This window comes from Salminus brasiliensis, chromosome 14 (assembly GCF_030463535.1).
Source record: "Salminus brasiliensis chromosome 14, fSalBra1.hap2, whole genome shotgun sequence".
NCBI classification, from domain to species: domain Eukaryota; kingdom Metazoa; phylum Chordata; class Actinopteri; order Characiformes; family Bryconidae; genus Salminus; species Salminus brasiliensis.
Genome location: NC_132891.1, coordinates 26,308,999 through 26,327,888, shown reverse-complemented (window position 1 = coordinate 26,327,888; position 18,890 = coordinate 26,308,999). Strand labels below are relative to the sequence as shown.

Sequence of the window (18,890 nt, the reverse complement as noted above, 5' to 3'; positions counted from 1 at the left end):
ACAATCCTTGGTCTACAAAATACTAGAGCAGCAGGTCATAGACAATCACTGAACTGAACGAAAGCTTGGGCATTGATAATGATCATGTAAAATAAGGATCATTGGGCGATTGAAAAAAAGTTTGAGGACATCACAACCAGTCATGGAACATAATTAAGGTAGTGCCACAAAAACAAACTAATTCAGTTTACTTCATCTCTCTCTCTCTCTCTCTCTCTCTCTCTCAGAAAGAGCTTCAGCAAGAAATATTGCTACATTCAGTCTAAAAAAGAATTATGTATTTATCTTCCTTACAAGCTTTAAATTTACACTGTTAATTGAGAGCTGCTGTAAATGTATTATGTCTATGTGTACACCACCATTAGTTTGGTGTTAATACTCATGCATAAGTGCAACTTTTTAGAATAGGGACTGTTTACAAAGTGAAGGATTAGGTGGATATTACTACAGTCAGATCCTTTAATAATGTATCCATGATTCAATTACTGGCTTTTTATTAATTATACCTCATTTTATCATCATCCCTCATCAATTTCCTTTAAACAGATCTGCTTTTAGTGTATCATGTCCTACCTATTCTGCACTGGAGACACAGCCTAACAGTGTTTCGTTGTACTGTACAAGCCTGTATTAGTATATTAATAAGGTTGAAATGAATTTTCTTCACAACGGTCTGTGTTCATGTTGTGATTCATTCATTAGTTCTGTCGGTTTCATTGTTCTTGATCTGACTTGGCATATTGATACTCAAATTATTTGGTTACAAATGTGCAAACGTATATCCTGTTGTTCCCAATGACATTATATAATTCATTAAATTGGACTTATCTTATTGTGTTCCAGCTAAGCTCAACAACAACAAAAACTTAATTTACTTTCAGTAGGCAAATGAATTATAGTGATCTTAGTGTACAAAGGCACAACTAGATGCTTTTAGGCTACTGCAATGTTTTTGTTTTTTTTGTTTTTTTATAAGAGTATCAACACTGCACTGCAATGGGTGTAGTATGTAATTAGCTATAGAAGTGAGAGGCGTTTAGTTGTATTTGAATTTGTTTTAATAAACTGATTAAGCAATGGATGAAATTGAACAGTAAGTATTTAGAAGTGTTCAAACGTGAGCACCTGGGAGCACTTCTAAAATATGTCGGTGAAAGAAATGAAGGCTTTGTCACAGAATTCTGCATTAACTGAGGTTTCCCTTTCCAAGCTGCAGCTTGCTATGTGCTTCGTCTTATGCAATGTCAGGTTATATAACGCACAAATACAATAGTTTACATTTCCCCTTTTTCCACACAGGCCCTTGAATACAAAAACGTCATGCCAAGAGAAATTGTCAGCTACTTTACTTTATTCACGCTCTGGAATGCGTAAAGAGAGGCTCACCCTTGCAGATGCAGAGGCCAGACACTTTGGGAAATGTGCTATATACTCTTATTGCTGTGCTCTTAGTGCAAGCACAGAAATAGGTAGTATTTCATTGTATTTGTAATCCTTTATTTGCACACTTGGTTCCACCCAGAGTCCAGTCATTCAGAGCCCTGATAGAATGGCTTACTTTCTAAGCTGCTTAACCTCCAAACCCCCACCCTTTTATGATCCCATGCAATTTTTCAAAACAGATTGGCCCCAAAAGATATTAGCTTTGTTTTACATCAGAAAAGGACATTTGTTTGTATTGTTTTGTTACATTGTTTATATCTTAATTTTCAAGAGGTTTTTTTTATACTGCATTATAGTCCAGACAAGGATGTGATATACAGTTGTATGCAAAATTTGGGCACCCTTAGCCTAATGGCATATTGTTTATTTTTTGAGAAGTATAATTGCTTTTATTCACAACAGCAAAATACAAAAAATAACCCGAGGCATTTCATTAGTTGTGGTTAGGAACTATCAGCTGAATCAAAGTTCCAACTTCATATATTCTCTGTAAACCCTGTGCTAACACTTGTTAACAAGTGTTTCCACAGGCTCGGAAACTATATGAAAACAATAGCGAGAACAACATTTGTTTGCCTTTTAACATGTTCAAAAGAAATTAACTCGCCTTATGTACTTAGTTTACATGATGCCTAAACCTGCATCTTAATTTCTCGTCTTGTCATATTTATTTCCAAAATGCCTAATAATATTTCTAGAGCATTAGAACCAACATTAAGGTAAATGTCTGAACTCTCCTGGAAAGAACACCTTTTTTGATGAGAACACATCTTGTAACACTCAACAATGCTTTTTTGCAGGTGTTGTGTGCCCTAGCCTTCAATCATGAAGTGGAATTTATTTAAGAAGAAGCCTGAAGCTATGGTGGGCCCACAGCCCACTGGGGCAAGTGGTCTGACCATGGCTCCCCTCCTGTCCACAACGGCAGAAAATGCAACAGAGTCAGGAGAGCATGTCAGCAAGAATGACATGTTTGGGGACATCAAGAACAAGTTTCTCAATGAGATCGACAAGCTACCACGTAAGTTTCAAATGCTCAACTGCATAAGTACACTGTATGAATTTTAAAGCCATTTAAAATACTAAGGAAAGCTTTGAAAAGTTTATTGAATTAAGAGTTGAATGTAGAACTTAACTGTAGACGATTACAATGATAAGCATATGGACACTTCTCTGTCTTTGTGAGTACTAGTTTCAGCATTTAGAGGTCTGTTTCACACCTGATTTACTTATTGTTCTGAAATCATAAAGTATGTCTTATACGACACCCTTTCTCCAAAACAGCTCTTCAGTGTGCGTTTCAACAAGGTTTGCTCTCAGTTTCTTAGAAAGTTTTGTTTCTTAAAAAAAAATAAATTGACAAATTAAACTAGTCAGGTGATGAAACTGGAACTCACTAGAACAACTATTCATATAAACATAATTTGTTACCCATAATTGATCCATGTATTTAGCATTTAATACTTTGCTACTGTAGTTCTTAAACTCCTGATCCAGCTTTTTCAGGCATTCTGAGGCATCTAAATGCAAATATGTAAACTCTGCAGAAGAGCACAGCTTCACTTTTCCATACTCTTTCGAAAATAATTAAAATATAGACATGTACCATAGTGGAATTATGCATGCCACAGTTAACTATATACAAAATGAATGCACAGTGTACATGGACCTCTCTCTCTCTCTCTCTCTTTAGTGCCTCCCTGGGCAATCATTGCTATCTCCATTGTTGCAGTAGTGCTCATCCTCACTTGCTGTTTTTGCATTGTGAAGAAAACCTGCCTTAAGAAGAAAAAGGGGAAGAAAGGAAAGAAAGGAAAGGGAGAAATGGGCATGAAGAACATGAAAGGAGGAGAGGTATGAGCAAACATATTTGTCTGTTTAATAAAGGACATATTTAAAACAAAAAGCCATAGATTTTATAGATGGAAAAATAGCCACAGGGTGTTTTTTTAGAGATCCTCTGTGTTTGTTCTTGACTCATGTCATGCCATTAAGTTCTTAATGTTTGTTACAGTAAAGGTTCCTGTACATGTGTAGTCATTTACCAGCTGGAATCAGAAGTTTTACTTATGCTAATTATGGACATGAATCAGGGAGGGGTGGTCAAAATTTTTACATAAACCCCACTTAATATTTGGTTAAATGTCCCTTCAGCTTCAATCTCAACTAGAGCTGGAAGGTGTACATTTTGGAGCAGGGTTTTTTTTCCATAGACAACAGTCTCTTAGTCCATGGCTTGACTGTAGACAGTGACAGGGATTTTCCAGCAGCTTCCAGTTAATGGCAGGCCTGTGCCTTGACAGTTTAAGTTGTTCTACACCATCTGAACCACAGCTGAGGGTGACCATTTCCTCACAGCTAAGGGTGGCAGTTTGGTTCTTCTTCCAGACCTTGGCTATAATGGCTATTCCTCCCAATAACTTGCATATACAGCCAGTTCCAGGTCAAGTATTTGAACAGTGACACCATTTATTTCATTTTGCCCCTGTACACTAACTTAATTGATTAAAAAAAACTTTCCACTTTATATCAACCCAACAAAAATATTGCATTAACTGTTTAGGAATTACATTGACCTTTTATGTAGGTTTTCCATTTTAAATGGCTCACGTAATTAGCCACGTAATTGACCTGTTCCCTTGCTACTGATGACAAATGAAAGAAATAAAAAGTCTGGAGTTGAATTCTGTCATGATCCACACAGTCTGACAAGAATGGGTGAACACTCGCAGGGAATGGACCAAAGCGAGAAGTTTGTGGGACAAACCATAAAACAAACAGAAAAAGCTAGCTAGCTGCCGGGGCTGAGCCTGTACTGCTATACGGAAACATAAACCACCAGGCAGAGCCTGGGAAAAACTCTCAACTGAGACAAAAGAGGTGCGCTAGTCAGCCTCTGAGTGAGGAGTCAGCCGCCAAACCTAGACGACCGAACCGGTCCGACGGAAGGGAAGCTACCTGCCAAAACGAGCGTACGAGTTGCTCACTACCGGAGCTCCTGAACCTGAGCACGCCAAAACTGTGAAGCCTGGCGAGATCGTCGCAGACCTGCAGTAGCCCCCAAACAGACCCTGAGAATAATACTGCCTAGCTAGTTAGCTTGCTATGCTCAACTAGCTACGGCAAGAAGAGTCCTCTAGATACAGACGGACTCACAGACTAGACCGGTGAACCCTGAGTACCCAAGGTTAGCTGAGTATCCTGAGTGCATTGGTTGCACTAAGAGTAATTCTCAGCAACTGGCAGCTGACACTAGCCCTACTTAAATACACCAGCCCACAGGTGATACACATTAACCAAACGATGAACAGACACATGACAAACACCACCTAAAACCAAGACGGCGACGATGGGTGTCAACACAAGAGTCCTTTTCAACATAAAAGTCCAGAGCATAACTAAACATGACATGACTTTGAAGGGGGACTTCTTGATCGCCTGTGAGCCGGGCCATCCGAGACCGCGGCGGCACGGGCGTGACAGTAACCCCAAATCCCCCCCCCCCCCGAGGCGGCGAGGTGGGTCCCCCGATGGGGACACCCCAGTCGCCGACCAGCAACCTGCAGAGCTTGAATGCCCCGTAGCCGTCGAAGGGGGCGACGCGGAGGGCACTTGGGTGGCAAGCCCCGCCTTCGCTGGACCTCGGGCAGCCGGTACCGCTTGCTTTGGGGCAGTCCTGGGTACCAGCGCCAGACCAGACCTTGAACCTGGGACAGCTGGCCCTGCTTGCCCGACAGGGGGCGCAGAAGCCACTGCCCAAACACGAACAGAGGCGGACGGGGCCGCTGACATGACTCGAGAGGCGGACGGGGCCGCCTCCTTGAACCGTGAGGGCGCGCTGGGCGCCTCCTTGAACCGTGAGGGCGCGCTGGGCGCCACCTTGAACCGTGAGGGCGCGCGGGGCGCCACCTTGAGTTCGGAGGGCGCGCTGGGCGCCTCCTTGGCTTGACTGGCGGGCTGGGCCGCCTCCGTGAACGGTGAGGGCGCGCTGGGTGCCAGCATGACGTGATCCGGGGCCACAAGCACTGCCTTGACGTGATCCGGGGCCACGAGCGCCGCCTTGCCTGTAGTCGAGGAGCTGGGGACAGCCACCATAGCAGAGACCCCAGGCTTAGACCTAGGGCCCTGGACTTCGGGAGCAGATGTCGGCTTAAGGTGGCACACGCCCACCTCCATGGGCTCGCTGACAGGTACCGCAGACGACCACATCAACGACTCTGGACCTGTAAACCCACCCCGACGCTGAGTAATCGGACCAGTCTGCCTTCCAGGCCAGGCAGCCAAACCCCCAGCTCTCTGTGACTTGGGCTGTGACATGGTGGGGGGTAGGGCAACCTGGGAGCTGGTCGAGCCTGATGGCGAGCGTTATGAGCTCATCCAGCTCAAGCGACTCACCTTGGCACGCCAACTACTGATGCAAATGGGGGGGGGAGGGGGGGGCAAGCCCGTTGCGGAACTGGGCCGCAAGCATGGCGTGACTCCACCCACTACGCACAGCTAAGGAGCGGAACTCCAGCGCATAGTGGGCTACCTGCTGCCCTGCTCCAGCCACAGCAACAGGTCGCCCTGCGTGAGTCCCCCTTGAGGACACTGAAACACCGCCTTGAAGTGCTTCAGGTACGTCGAGAAGGGCTCCACGCTAAGCTCCTCCCAGGTGGCTATGGCCCAATCCAGAGCTTCTCCAGCGAGACGGGATACAAGAAAGGCGACCTTCGCCTGGTCAGTGCTGGTTCCTTGACTACATAAATACACCGAGCACTGAAACAAGAACCCGTCGCAAAGTTCTGGATCGCCTGAATATGTATCCGGAATGTCCATCGGATACGGACTAGTGACTTTGCTGGGAGAAACAACTGGCTTCGTGAGCCTCTGGATGTCACCCACTAGTTGGGCGACTAGCTGCCGTTGGTTCGCCTGTTCCTGCCTCAGGTGACCAACGGCCTCAGAAACACTCTGTAGAGAGTGCTGCTGCTGCCCCAAGACTTGTCCTTGGGCGCGAGCAGCTAGATCTCTGGCATCCATCCCCGCTGTTCGGGGGTATTCGGCCAAGAATTCCGTCATGATCCACACGGTCTGACAAGAATGGGCGAACACTCGCAGGGAATGGACCAAAGCAAGAAGTTTATTGTGGGACAATAAACCATAAAACAAACAGAAAAAGCAGCAAGAATTACGTGGGGCAAAGAGGAACAGAAACAACAACCGTGACAACCAAGAGGGGAAAAACAAAAGAACACACCTGGGGCTGGCGAGGCACTAGGGCTGTGCTAGCTACCGGGGCTGAGCCTGAACCGCTATATGGAAACATAAACCACCAAGCAAAGCCTGGGAAAAACTCTCAACTGAGACAAAAGAGGTGCGCTAGTCAGGCGCGCTGAACTTACACGACTCGTGGGAGTGGGGAGTCAGCCGCCAAACCTAAACGACCGAACCGGTCCGACGGAGGGGAAGCTACCTGCCAAAGCGAGCGTACGAGTTGCTCACTACCGGAGCTCCTGAACCTGAGCACGCCAAAACTGTGAAGCCTGGCGAGATCGTCACAGACCTGCAGTAGCCCCCAAACAGACCCTGAGAATAATACTGCCTAGCTAGTTAGCTTGCTATGCTCAACTAGCTACGGCCAGAAGAGTCCTCTAGATACAGACGGACTCACAGACTAGACCGGTGAACCCTGAGTACCCAAGGTTAGCTGAGTATCCTGAGTGCATTGGTTGCACTAAGAGTAATTCTCAGCCACCGGCAGCTGACACTAGCCCTACTTAAATACGCCAGCCCACAGGTGATACACATTAACCAAACGATGAACAGACACATGACAAACACCACCTAAAACCAAGATGGTGACAATGGGTGTCAACACAAGAGTCCTTTTCAACATAAAAGTCCAGAGCATAACTAAACATGACATGACTTTGAAGGGGGAGTTCTTGATCGCCTGTGAGCCGGGCGGCGGGGGCGTGACAAATTTGTAGAATTTGTGTTTGGCAGCTGTTCATGGGAACTCTACACTTTTTATTTGAGTAATAAACTTCACAGAATATTTTGGGCCTAAATCGTGATATTGATCTATTCAGTTTTTTTCAATGTTTTTTGTTTGTTTGCTTTTTTGTAATAAGAATACACAGTGGCTACATACAGATTAGCATGCTATTTTTGTTAAACCTCACTTCCTGATTGATTGATTCATTAAGTCAACTAATTAAGGATATTAAGGAAAAAATACTGAATACTGAAAAATGACTGTATACATTTGGGCCTGTAATCCTTCTCAAATCCGCTCTGAAATCCTTGGACATTCAAGATGTACTGTGTTGGTCAAGCAAGCCTTTTTATGTGGCCACAGAAAACCAGCTGTAGTCAATCATGGTCACTAACAGGACGTCCCAAGAGCCTGGCCTAACATTAATGCGAAAGGAAGATGTTGGTTTAGAATAAATTTTTATTTTAATACATGAAACAATCATTTAAAAGCTGCATTGTGTGTGTACTTGTGTACTCGTTTTTATTATATTTAAATTAACTGGACGATCTGAAACATTTAAATGTGACAAATATACAAAGAAACAGAAACAGAAAAACATTTGGAAAACATTTTGGGGACACATTTTTTTCACAGCCCTGTAAACTTATTCTGCACCAGTAAAATAAGAAAATAAAAGTTTTCCACAGAAAGCCCAATAATGCCATTGCATTGAGGTCCATGCTGAGTGTATGTAAACTTCTGGTCACAGCTGTATTAGAAATATGTAATATCATCAAAGTGAACAACAAAACATGAGCTACTTAAGCTTCTTCTCCACTTTGAAAAGTCTGCATGGATTCTTAATATAGTTTCTAGGTCAAGTAATTGGATGGTTCATAAGATTAAAAAGTGTTTAGTCTTTTATATTTATGAGATATATTTTATTTAATAGTGTATGTCACCAGCAGGCAAGTGGCATGACTGATTTTCCACTTTGTTTCATTTGCTAGGTTTGAATAGATAATTATAAATTCCACTCGTCAACATGTTGTGTATTATTTTTTTTACTATACTATATGAATGATAATAAACTCATATCTGGTGCTGTATCTGAAAGATGTCATTTATTTTTCATTTTTATGTGTCCATTAACTGTCACTTGATTTCCACTGCTCTAATTTCCTTCTGTACTGTGTTATGAGTTCAATCTGTCCCTCTTTCTCCATTTCTCTGTCTCTTTATCCCTTCCTGCTTTGTGTCTTATATTTGCTCCGTGTATCTTGACTGTGGCGGACCTCTCACACGGTAGGTGTGAAACAGCTTGCATTGCCCCTCTCTGGACGCTCGATGTAAGCGCAGACCAGGGCAGGGGGCATTTAAACCTGAGGGAGGGGAATGGCTATGGGAATGAGCGCTATGGCTTCTAATTTACTCGTGCAAGCTCAGAGATGCTGAGGGTGCTTGAGGAGCTAATGGGAGTTGGGGCTTCGCATTCCATCAGTTTGATATGTGCACAAAAAAACCTGCTATGTTTTGTGAAAAAAGCTGATAATTGAAAAAAGTGACAACCTTTTAAAATTAGACATGCACTGGTTTGAAAATGGTATGGTTATGAAACTTATATCCAGTTTACTGAGAGTTTGAATGACTGCATAGGAGCAACACACCAATCCTCACTAACATGCATGTTTAAAGGGTATGTTTGGTTACTTGTCAACTGAGTGCTGCTTCAGCTGTTTGAGATCTTCCAGCATGTTATCAGTATGCTAAATTTGGACATACCAAAATGACTATTACAGAATCCCCTATGTAGTCCTTTATCGGGGATTTATTTTGCAGGGGAATATGTACATATATATACAACCATATAGAAAAACTGAGATGATTTGAAGCAGTATTCTTGACAATGCCCAATAGATGCTCTTTAAGGAGGTACCAGTGAATGACCACAACTTGACTTGATTGTAACTTTCCTGGATGACCCATTATGTGCAAATAACATTTCAACTGTTTATACTCCTCTCCTAATAAAGGCAGGTTATGGTGGGGTGGAAAAAGAGCCCTTTGCTTAATGCCTACTACTTAATATGTATTTAAGTTTATTTTGTGAGTGTTCTTTTTTTTCAACTTCAGTTCAGTCTCAAATTAGCTACACAATTCGCTACCCCAAACCAAAACAGGCTGAACCCTGACCACCTAAACATATTTTATAAACATCAAAATGCATTTTTGTTTCCGTTTTAAAATGAGCATAAAATGCCATCTGAAACCTCAGTCACAAGGTTGCACAGTATTGGCCATTGCCCTAGTTAGAGGTATACAGATATTATGATGAATATTGTTATACTGCCAGTTTTGTAATATGAGGCATATTGTAATATTGTTGGAATACGTCCAGTTTTATATGCTCTAAAATATTTTGTAGTGCTTTGCACAATGGTTTGATTTAGAGATATGTAGCTGGTAAGCTTAGTGTCTTTGTTGGTGTTGTAAATCGAGTGGTTGTTTCACTTTGGAGCTAGCTGAACCACAAAGCCTCTGATCTTTTTGAAATTTGAAATTTGAACCTCCACATATAACTATAAAGCAGCTGCAGAACTAGCAACTATCCTTTTGCTAATGTTTTGCTAATTTTGCTAATGCGTTTTGCTAATCTGGTCAACCACAAACAGGTATAACTGTTGATTTGTCTGTAGTGAACAACACATTCTTTTAGCTACATGTTCTGGTTGTGTGATTTCTTCCTCACCATTTCTTAGTCCATCTGCCACATTTGCAAACCTGGATGGTATGTACTGAGATTTTCAAACGGCATGTTTGCGTTTGGATGCTTAATGCTAGCTACTTTGGAAAGCAATACCAAACGCTTGCTATTTGGTCAGCACATTTCATGTTAAAATAATGCATTAACCCTTGATATATCATGAATCTTACAGGTTTTCTGCTGCCATTTTAAATGCAAATAGTACAGTGTTTTTCTTTAAGACTTTTGCATTTTGCAGCTTGGCATGCACGACCGTGAAGCCCTTATTGCTAATGTAAACAATTATAAAATGGAGTGTGTATGTTTATGTGAGGGGCATGGGTATTTCAGAGGGGATGTGACTGATATATGAGTGAGTGCGCTTATGTAAGCATGTGATGTTAAGAAACTAAATTGATCTTTTTTCTATTTTTTCTTCTCAAGCAAACATCATGTCTTCTTTTGTAAAATAACACATATTAATGTATATGTTAACGTAACGAATAATTCTTTTCTGAATGCACTGATGTTGTAAAGTGATTATGAAGTTAATTAGACTTGTTATACAAGCTATGATGAAAGCAATTCTATGAAAAAAAGATTCTTAAGATGTTAAAGCTGCAGTTTGTGTAGTTCTTGTCGAGCACAGAGCTTGTGCATGTTGTTTTTAGACCTGTTGACTTTTTCCTTGGTTTTACTCGGCTACATTTTTCTTTAGCTCATTGCAAAGCCTAGCAAAGATATGCTTTAATTAAGAATGCAAGAAGTTGTGTAGTTGAGTGCATTTGCAGTTACACTTGGTGTTCATGCAGTTATCTAATCAGCCACTTGTGTAGCAGCAGTGAATTGCATAAAATTATGCAGATGTGGACAACAACTTCAGGTAATATTCCAAACAACCATAGGGAAAACGTGCCCACTAACGCGATATCAGTGTTTTATCTACGTTTGGCATGATTGTTGTTGCCAGAAGAGCTGATTTAAGAATTTTCTAGAATTGCTGATCTCCTGATGTTTTCATGCACAACAGTCTGTAGAGTTTATTTGGAATGGCAAAATAAAGAAAGACCTTGGAGGGAGTGGCAGTTCTGTAGACAGAACTGCTTTGTTGACAAGACGTGTCAGTGGAGAATGACCAGACTGGTTTGAGCTGACAGAAAGGCTACAGTAACTCAGACAATCACTCTGTACAACTGTGATGAGCAAAAAAGCACATTACAATACACAACACGTCGACCTTGAGAGGAATGGGCTACAACAGCAGACGACCATGTCGAGTTCTACTTCTGTCAGCCAAGAACAGAAAGCTGAGGCTGCAATGGGCACAGGCTCATCAAAACCTGACAGTTGAGAAGTGTTCCAAAAACTCTTCTAAAAGCTACTTCCAGTGTGGTAATGAAAAATGTCACAAAGCAAAAGTCATCTCAAACTGGTTTTATAAACATGATAATGAGTTGGATGTTCTTTAGTGGCCTTCCCAGTCACTGTTCTGAACCCAGTAAAGAACCTCTGGAGTTTGGTAGAGCAGCAGATGTGTAGCATAAAGGTACACCTAGGAAATCTGCAGGATTTGTGTGACACAGTCAAAGCAACATGGGGTAGACCAAATAAATGCTTCCAATGTTTCCATTCATGCTATGAAATATGTAGGCTGTTTTGTGGGCAAAAAGTCCTACCCAGTGTTAGTACAGTCTTTCTTTGGTGAGTGTACATATGCCATATAGCTGTAATTGTTTGTGCATACTGACTTGTAATGATGAGTTTATATGATACCCAAGTATTTGCTGGATTCCAGGTCAAGTGAAATGAGGTCCAAGAGTTTCAAAAGATGGAGCACAATTGTGTTGGTCAGTTTCAGATAGTAAAAGTTTTTAATCAGATAGTAAACAAATAGTTTTTAATCACTTTGTGTGATCTATTACAAACTATTAAAATGCAAAGCAAAATTTTGTAAAACACTGACATTTTTTAATATTTCTTTTATAAATAAGTTAGGTTAAATTAATTTAGGAAAAGGTTAGGACACCCTGACATTTATAACTATATTATTACTGCTTAAAATGCCTAAATTAAAATCAGGGGCCTGTCTTATTAATGCTTCAAACATTTAGTTTGCTCTTGGTTATTGAAGTGAGGGATATTACAATGGTGATATTCCAAAAGCTCTCTGAGTCCTTCAGAAAGAAGATGTCCTAACTTTTCTATCAATTACATTATACTTATTTATAAAAGGTATGTATTCAGTTTCATGTGTTTAGGTACATTACCATAATCTCCCAATATCGTTAAAATAAAAATCAACTGCCCATATGTTCAAATATGTTTTTATTTAAGCAATTGGACAATCTCACATTTATATCAACGCAAAACAACTTAAACAACAGCTTTAAAATAGTTCAAAAAACTTCAAATGCAAAAAACACATCTGGAAACAACTCACAAAGTATCAAAAAAGTAAAAAAGTTCAAAAGCCCCAAAGGGTTCTATACGCAGTCTCAACAGCTCCAGAAGATATAAGGTCTAGCTACCCTTATTTCTAGTACCAGTAGTTCTGTGGTTGACTAAGGACTTAACAGTCTGCTGAATTCCATATATGAAAAAATTGACCACTGAGGTGTCAGCTGGCTGGGTTTGTAGACTGTGACCTTATGCATGTGCAGACAATATGCATAAAACCAGAATAGTGGGGCATATCAAGAGAAGTTCAGCGAGGAGTGAAGGGGAGGACGAAGGAGGGGGGATGATATGCCAAATGATATGCCAAAAATCTCCATGCAGCCAAGAATTACATGGCTGCTGCAGGGTCACAAAAAGCGTTCCTGAATAACACCGGAGAAAGTTCCAGTTTGTCCATGACTGATATAGCCATCCTCTTACACTACAGCTTTAATCTGTGAGCAGACACAGTGTTTGTGTCCAAGGTGTATTTGTCATATAGGGTGGCGAATGGGCAGATCAGCTTATAGATAGATCATCATAGTACACTTTGTACTTTGTTGTAGGTTTAACCTGAGATGTCAAATGTAGTTGTTGCCATGCCGGGTGGGCAGGAGCACTTTTCAGCTCTGGTTTCTGTGTACCTTATCATCTAGATTGTAGGGACTGTCAAATTCCCTCACTATGACCCATTGAGCTTACATAACTTTACTGCTACATTTAGCTTGTTACTTGATATTTTTCTTACACCCCGGTGTGAAGAATGTGTCTTTGTAAAGCTATGAAAAGAATGGAATATTACTAATTTCCCATTTTGATTAAGACAATATCTGGAACACTTGCACATTAATTCAGCCATATCCAGAATTCCCAGATTAGGATGTCACACTATAGTTAAGAAAATACTGCACTCAAAATGTAGAGTGGGGTAATTTTTTTACCAGGGTTACCTTTAAGCAGACTGTATAGTGGTTTTGAAACAGCATAAGATAAACAAAAAGACTGACAGTAGTTGCACAGCTCAATTGCTCAGTAGGCCCACACATGTAGTAGACAACATTGCATTGGTAGCAGAGATGCAGAATTTCATTGATTAATTACACTGAATATTAAATAAAAGAAAAAAGAAAAGATCACAGCCAGGAGATGAAACTGATGAAATGCACAGGCCACCACAGGCATGAGCTGCTCTGATTTGAAAGGGGAAAGCAACCTATGCTCATACGTTACATTCACTGCAAAAAGGAGAGTAAAATGTGACTAAAGTTCAGAACATTCTCGAAACAATTCAATGTGGAAAAAAAAGTACATCAAAAGGGGCACATTTAGATCCATATAATAAGCAGGCACCAAACCCGCAGAAGTCAGCTTGCTCCTTTGTGCCTGCCAACCGCTATATATTCCTCCTCCTGGCTTCAGTCAGCTCATTCCATGAAACATCATAAAAAGGTATTACCATAATTAGCCAAGATGAAAGAATGTGTCCCAAAAATATAAAAAGCAAAGGAGCAAATCTCGCCACGTTAAAGTCCCCTGCATAAAACCGAAACTTAAAGAAAACTGCTCTGTGACTCCCTGCCAGGTCCTGATGGCAGGTCCTCACTCCACACCCGCTTGTACAGATACTGATTTAAATGTGTTAAACAGCTACAAAAACGAAAAGGTGCCTGGTCACTATCACTCGCCAACAGTCTATTTTCACGCCTTCTGCCTGCATGGTTGAAATAGCAACGGTGCTTGCGAATATATCTATGCCGATGGCTGTGGTGGTCGTTCATTGCTGTCTTGGCAGTAAATTGTCAACACAGGCAAGCGCATACACCCCCGCTGGTTACGCACACATGGACACACAGCAGTGCACAAACCCATAGCGATTGTCAGTTGGCAGCTATGCAAACTTTTACATCAACAATAAACAGAAACAAAATAAAATAACATTATTCTAGAGGCGAGGCGCCCCACTGCTTCACCAAGCCATCTCAGACTATGTTCAATGCACCATTGAAATAGTAATCCGCCAAAGTCCGACCGCACCTGGCTGTTAAAGGAAATGGCAAGTGACACGCTGATTGGTTTATTGAACGTTACGCCCCAAAACACACCTTTGATTAATGAATAGACTTAGTACATGCCTTTTGCGTGTTCCAAAAACAAAAAAGACACACAGACCCCCCAAATCAAGCTGCATGGTTGACGGCTCGCCTAAAGATTACTAAAATAGGACCCCTTGGTAAAGCTGTCACTTTCAGTTAGAGCATAGATCGTGAACTTTGCAGTAATCATGGAAAAAAATAGGATATAATTTAGGATTAATAATTAGGCTTTACTGTGGTTTTGGTTGTGTTTACAAAAACGATTTTAGATACTAACCCAAATTTAATCCTAAATAACATTCTGTGTAGGCCTGTGCAACTAATGCAGGCCTTGTATTTGTTTCATATGCTATTTTAAAATCATTATACAATCTGCTTAAAGGTAACCCTGGGGAAATTACCCTATTGTACACTTGGAGTGCAAACACATTGTAGTGCAAAACACACAGTTTACAAGCTATAGTGTGACATCCTAATCTCTCCTTTAATGAATTGCTTCATTATTTTGGACAAATCTTACTACAGCAAGGATGAGTATTATTTAGTATTTTTAGAGCACAGAGAAAAAACAAGAAATCAAAACCCCATGTAAAACAAATATCCTTCAACTTGCTTGGAAATTAGTAACTTTTGTTTTACTATTTTATTCTATACATTGCCCAAAATAATAAAGGAATGAATTAAAGGTTATTTTTGTCTTTGCATTTTACAGAGAATGTAGATTATTACAGAATGGTGTCATTAAAGGTAAAGTGAAATCAAGTCATGTTGGTACCAGGGTCATCGCTGACACAATTGCACATAGTAACATATGGGTGGTTTTACACCTGGCATACTTCAGGTAAGATGAGAAAGACCCAGGTAGGTGCCCGTGACTGACTCAACGTTTGGATTGATTGACACTATCTTGTTCACCATCCCTTATCCTGGGCGATAACTTCATTTTTGTCTCTACAGAAACAGGATGATGATGATGATGAAGATGACATTGAGACAGGGATGACTGGGGATGAGAAGGAGGAAGAGGAGCCCAAAGAGAAGGAGAAGCTTGGCAAACTACAGTTCTCCTTAGATTATGACTTCTCTGACAATAAGGTCAAATTATTCTTAAACCAGTTTTTAAGGGCTGGTTTCCAGCCTGACAAATAAACCTAGCCCTGAATGAATCCCTCGCTTAAAGGCAAATGATCTTCTCATTCACAGCTGACAGTAGGCATTCTGCAAGCTGCAGATCTCCTTTCAATGGACAGCGGAGGTACCTCTGACCCCTACGTCAAAGTATTTATTCTCCCTGACAAGAAAAAAAAGTATGATACCAAAGTGCACAAGAAGACCCTCAATCCTGTCTTCAATGAGACCTTCACTTTTAAGGTGGGATAATCAAGTACCATCAGGTATTTTATTAAATGATTTGAATGTATTTCTTTTACATTATGGCACTAATACACCCTAGCACTTCCAGGCATTTGTGTCAACAGGACCTCAAGACAGGTCTGAGTCTAAGGTTTTGATTTTTAACTAAACAAATTTTTCTGTCCATACATTAAGTGTTAAGAAGCAATCTCAACCCTGCTTATTATATAAGCTCTGGTCTATAACAGAGACCACCCCTTCATTAGTGCAGTGTCATTTGAAAGGAAAATAACTAAAGGCATTATGTTTAGCTCACCTTGAACTGTTTTCTCTTAACATGCTCACTACTCAGTACTCCTTTTCCAATCAGCATGCAGTTTCAGAAAAACATTTTTATTCATATATAATGTATCATTTGAAAATTCCATATTTGTTTACAAATTGAAAAAGGAAATGGTAGTGATTCATTGCAAAGCTATATCATTTATATGTATGATATAAATGATATATGAATTTATATGGATAATGGATCAATAGTAATGCTCCAAAAGACTTAATATAATAATATTAAAGAATACAATCCCTGTACATTGTCTTTCATTTAAGGTTAAGGATTTCCACTTCCTTTCTTAATGTTGCCATTTTGGAGATACAAGGTTTTTGCCTGACAGTAGTGATTCACAATAATTACAGCTCTACTCGTTGCAAATCGGCCAAATTGCACAGTGGCCTTTATAAGGTTCTTACATAATTAGTCTGTCACATCTGATTTATTGCAGATTCCCTTCCAAGAGATGGGCGGGAAGACTCTGGTCATGTCTGTTTATGACTTTGACCGTTTTTCCAAGCATGACGTGATAGGTGAGGTAAAGATCCCTATGAACACAATGGATTTGGCCCAACCTATTGAGCAGTGGAGAGATCTGGATAGTGCTGAGAAAGAGGAGGTAAGCCTCATTTAGCATTTATTTAAGTCTGCCCTCATCCTCAACTGTCCTGGAACAGTGGTTTGACTGACATTGCTCCTATTCAAAATGCTACATTATGATTTTATTTTAAAACTGACTAATGGAGTACAGAATGTTTAATGCATTGAAAAAAGTGGGCATCCAGTTAAGGCTTTTTTTTTTCTACAAGTGCATAAGTGGGTCCATTTCGTAACCCATGTCTATGTTCTAATTATTTGGCTCTACTCTCACTGTGTGGCAAAGATAATGTAGTTCCTTTAATAATATAACTATATGGTTATTGTGATTAAACTATTTATTAGCTCACATGAGCTCAAAGGAGCAGTTAAAACTCTTCACTAAGCACATTAAGGGGTGACTTATAATATGGTGGAATTTTGGTGGAACATTATTCTGTATACTTATACATATAAAATTGGCTAGAGCTAGGTTTGGCAGCATCCACTTACCACACCGTCTCAGTGTATGGTATTACCAGGCCGGTGGACGGGGGGCTGTAAGGTGCGCAAGTAGCACAAATGGTTCTACATTTACGTGGCTTCTGTACCACCTCAATCTGCCTTATTTTTAAACTTATACTTTAACTGAAAAATGATCAAATACAAAATTCAGATTGCTCACAGGATAAAGCAGCAGAGTCGAGGGAATGGTCTTAGGAGTGTTTACGACTGTTTTTGAGGCACATATTTGGTACCCAGGTTTAGGATTTGATTCTCCCTTTCAATCGAATACATCATTACACAATTCACAACTATGGTGGGCTTGGCTTTTTCTCCCAACTGTTTTCAGAACATGACCATCAATCAGTGAGCTCCCCCAGCTGTGGCTTCTTTAAATACAGTGATATACAGTATTACCATTATACTGCCCAACCCTAGTTTAAACAACAGCCACAATGTATCCAGAATCATGCAGTATCAATGTTTGTCACAAGAAAATGTGTACCTAATAAACTTGCAAATCAGTGTGTACTGTTTTTTTATGTTTTTTTTACAATGGCTCACCTTTCCTTATTTTATTTTTTAAACGAAATGGACAGCCTGAGAGGCTTGGCGATATTTGTGTCTCTCTGCGTTATGTGCCCACTGCTGGGAAGCTCACCATCTGTATCCTGGAGGCTAAAAACCTGAAAAAGATGGATGTGGGAGGCCTATCAGGTACAAACGCATACCTATTACCACAGCTCTTCGTCTTTCTTTCCAGTTAATTTTCATATCTGGATATTAGTAGTAGTATTATTAATAATGTCAGTAGCATTTAGATTTGTTGACTACATATGCTTTCCATGCATGCATATATGAAAGAAATGTATTGTGTATACAGTCAAGCAAGCAGAACTGGTGCAGTGTGTTCATGCCTTCCCAATGCCTGCATTAGCCATGCAGAAGTAATACTAACGTGCTGACTCTGCAGTCTTCCTATTCTCTCACAGTGCAATAGATGCCTTCTAGCCAGGTTTCACCACTGCCATCTGCTGGCAGCTCTGGGAACAGAAATAGCCCATAAAATATTCTAGTCTATTTCCGAGAGCTTAGACCACAATTTAAAGATGCTCTTTTGAATGAAAGATGGCTAATTTCACCTTCCGAATGGTTACAGATCCTTATGTGAAGATCCACCTACTGCAGAATGGCAAGCGACTGAAGAAGAAGAAGACCACAGTGAAAAAGAACACACTTAATCCGTACTATAATGAGTCTTTTAGCTTTGAGATTCCACAGGACCAGATGCAGGTATGCAGGAGCTGTGCCCAGACATTGTGCTTGTGCCTAGTACTCTTCTAGAATTACTGTCATATAATATTGTGATACAAAGTGCATTTATAAAACCCTTTCATTAGGCATTACCGAAGTCTATGCAATTAGTACAGTAAGCATTTAAGTAAAATCTTC

At 40.6% G+C, this 18,890-nt stretch overlaps 1 protein-coding gene across 3 annotated transcripts in view; it reads left to right on the top strand.

Moving 5' to 3' along the window:
* The window catches only part of syt2a (synaptotagmin IIa), a 60,823-nt gene that overhangs the window by 37,224 nt on the left and 4,709 nt on the right, over window positions 1-18,890 (top strand). For 2 of the 3 annotated variants that reach the window (XM_072656471.1, XM_072656470.1), the window contains exons 2-8: window positions 2,244-2,464; window positions 3,137-3,297; window positions 15,635-15,772; window positions 15,881-16,048; window positions 16,810-16,977; window positions 18,038-18,155; window positions 18,598-18,731. In XM_072656471.1, coding sequence (XP_072512572.1) covers window positions 2,269-2,464; window positions 3,137-3,297; window positions 15,635-15,772; window positions 15,881-16,048; window positions 16,810-16,977; window positions 18,038-18,155; window positions 18,598-18,731 — 1,083 coding nt within the window. In that variant the 5' untranslated portion in view covers window positions 2,244-2,268. The remainder of the gene's footprint in view (window positions 1-2,243; window positions 2,465-3,136; window positions 3,298-15,634; window positions 15,773-15,880; window positions 16,049-16,809; window positions 16,978-18,037; window positions 18,156-18,597; window positions 18,732-18,890) is intronic. The other variant, XM_072656472.1, reaches the window with a different exon arrangement.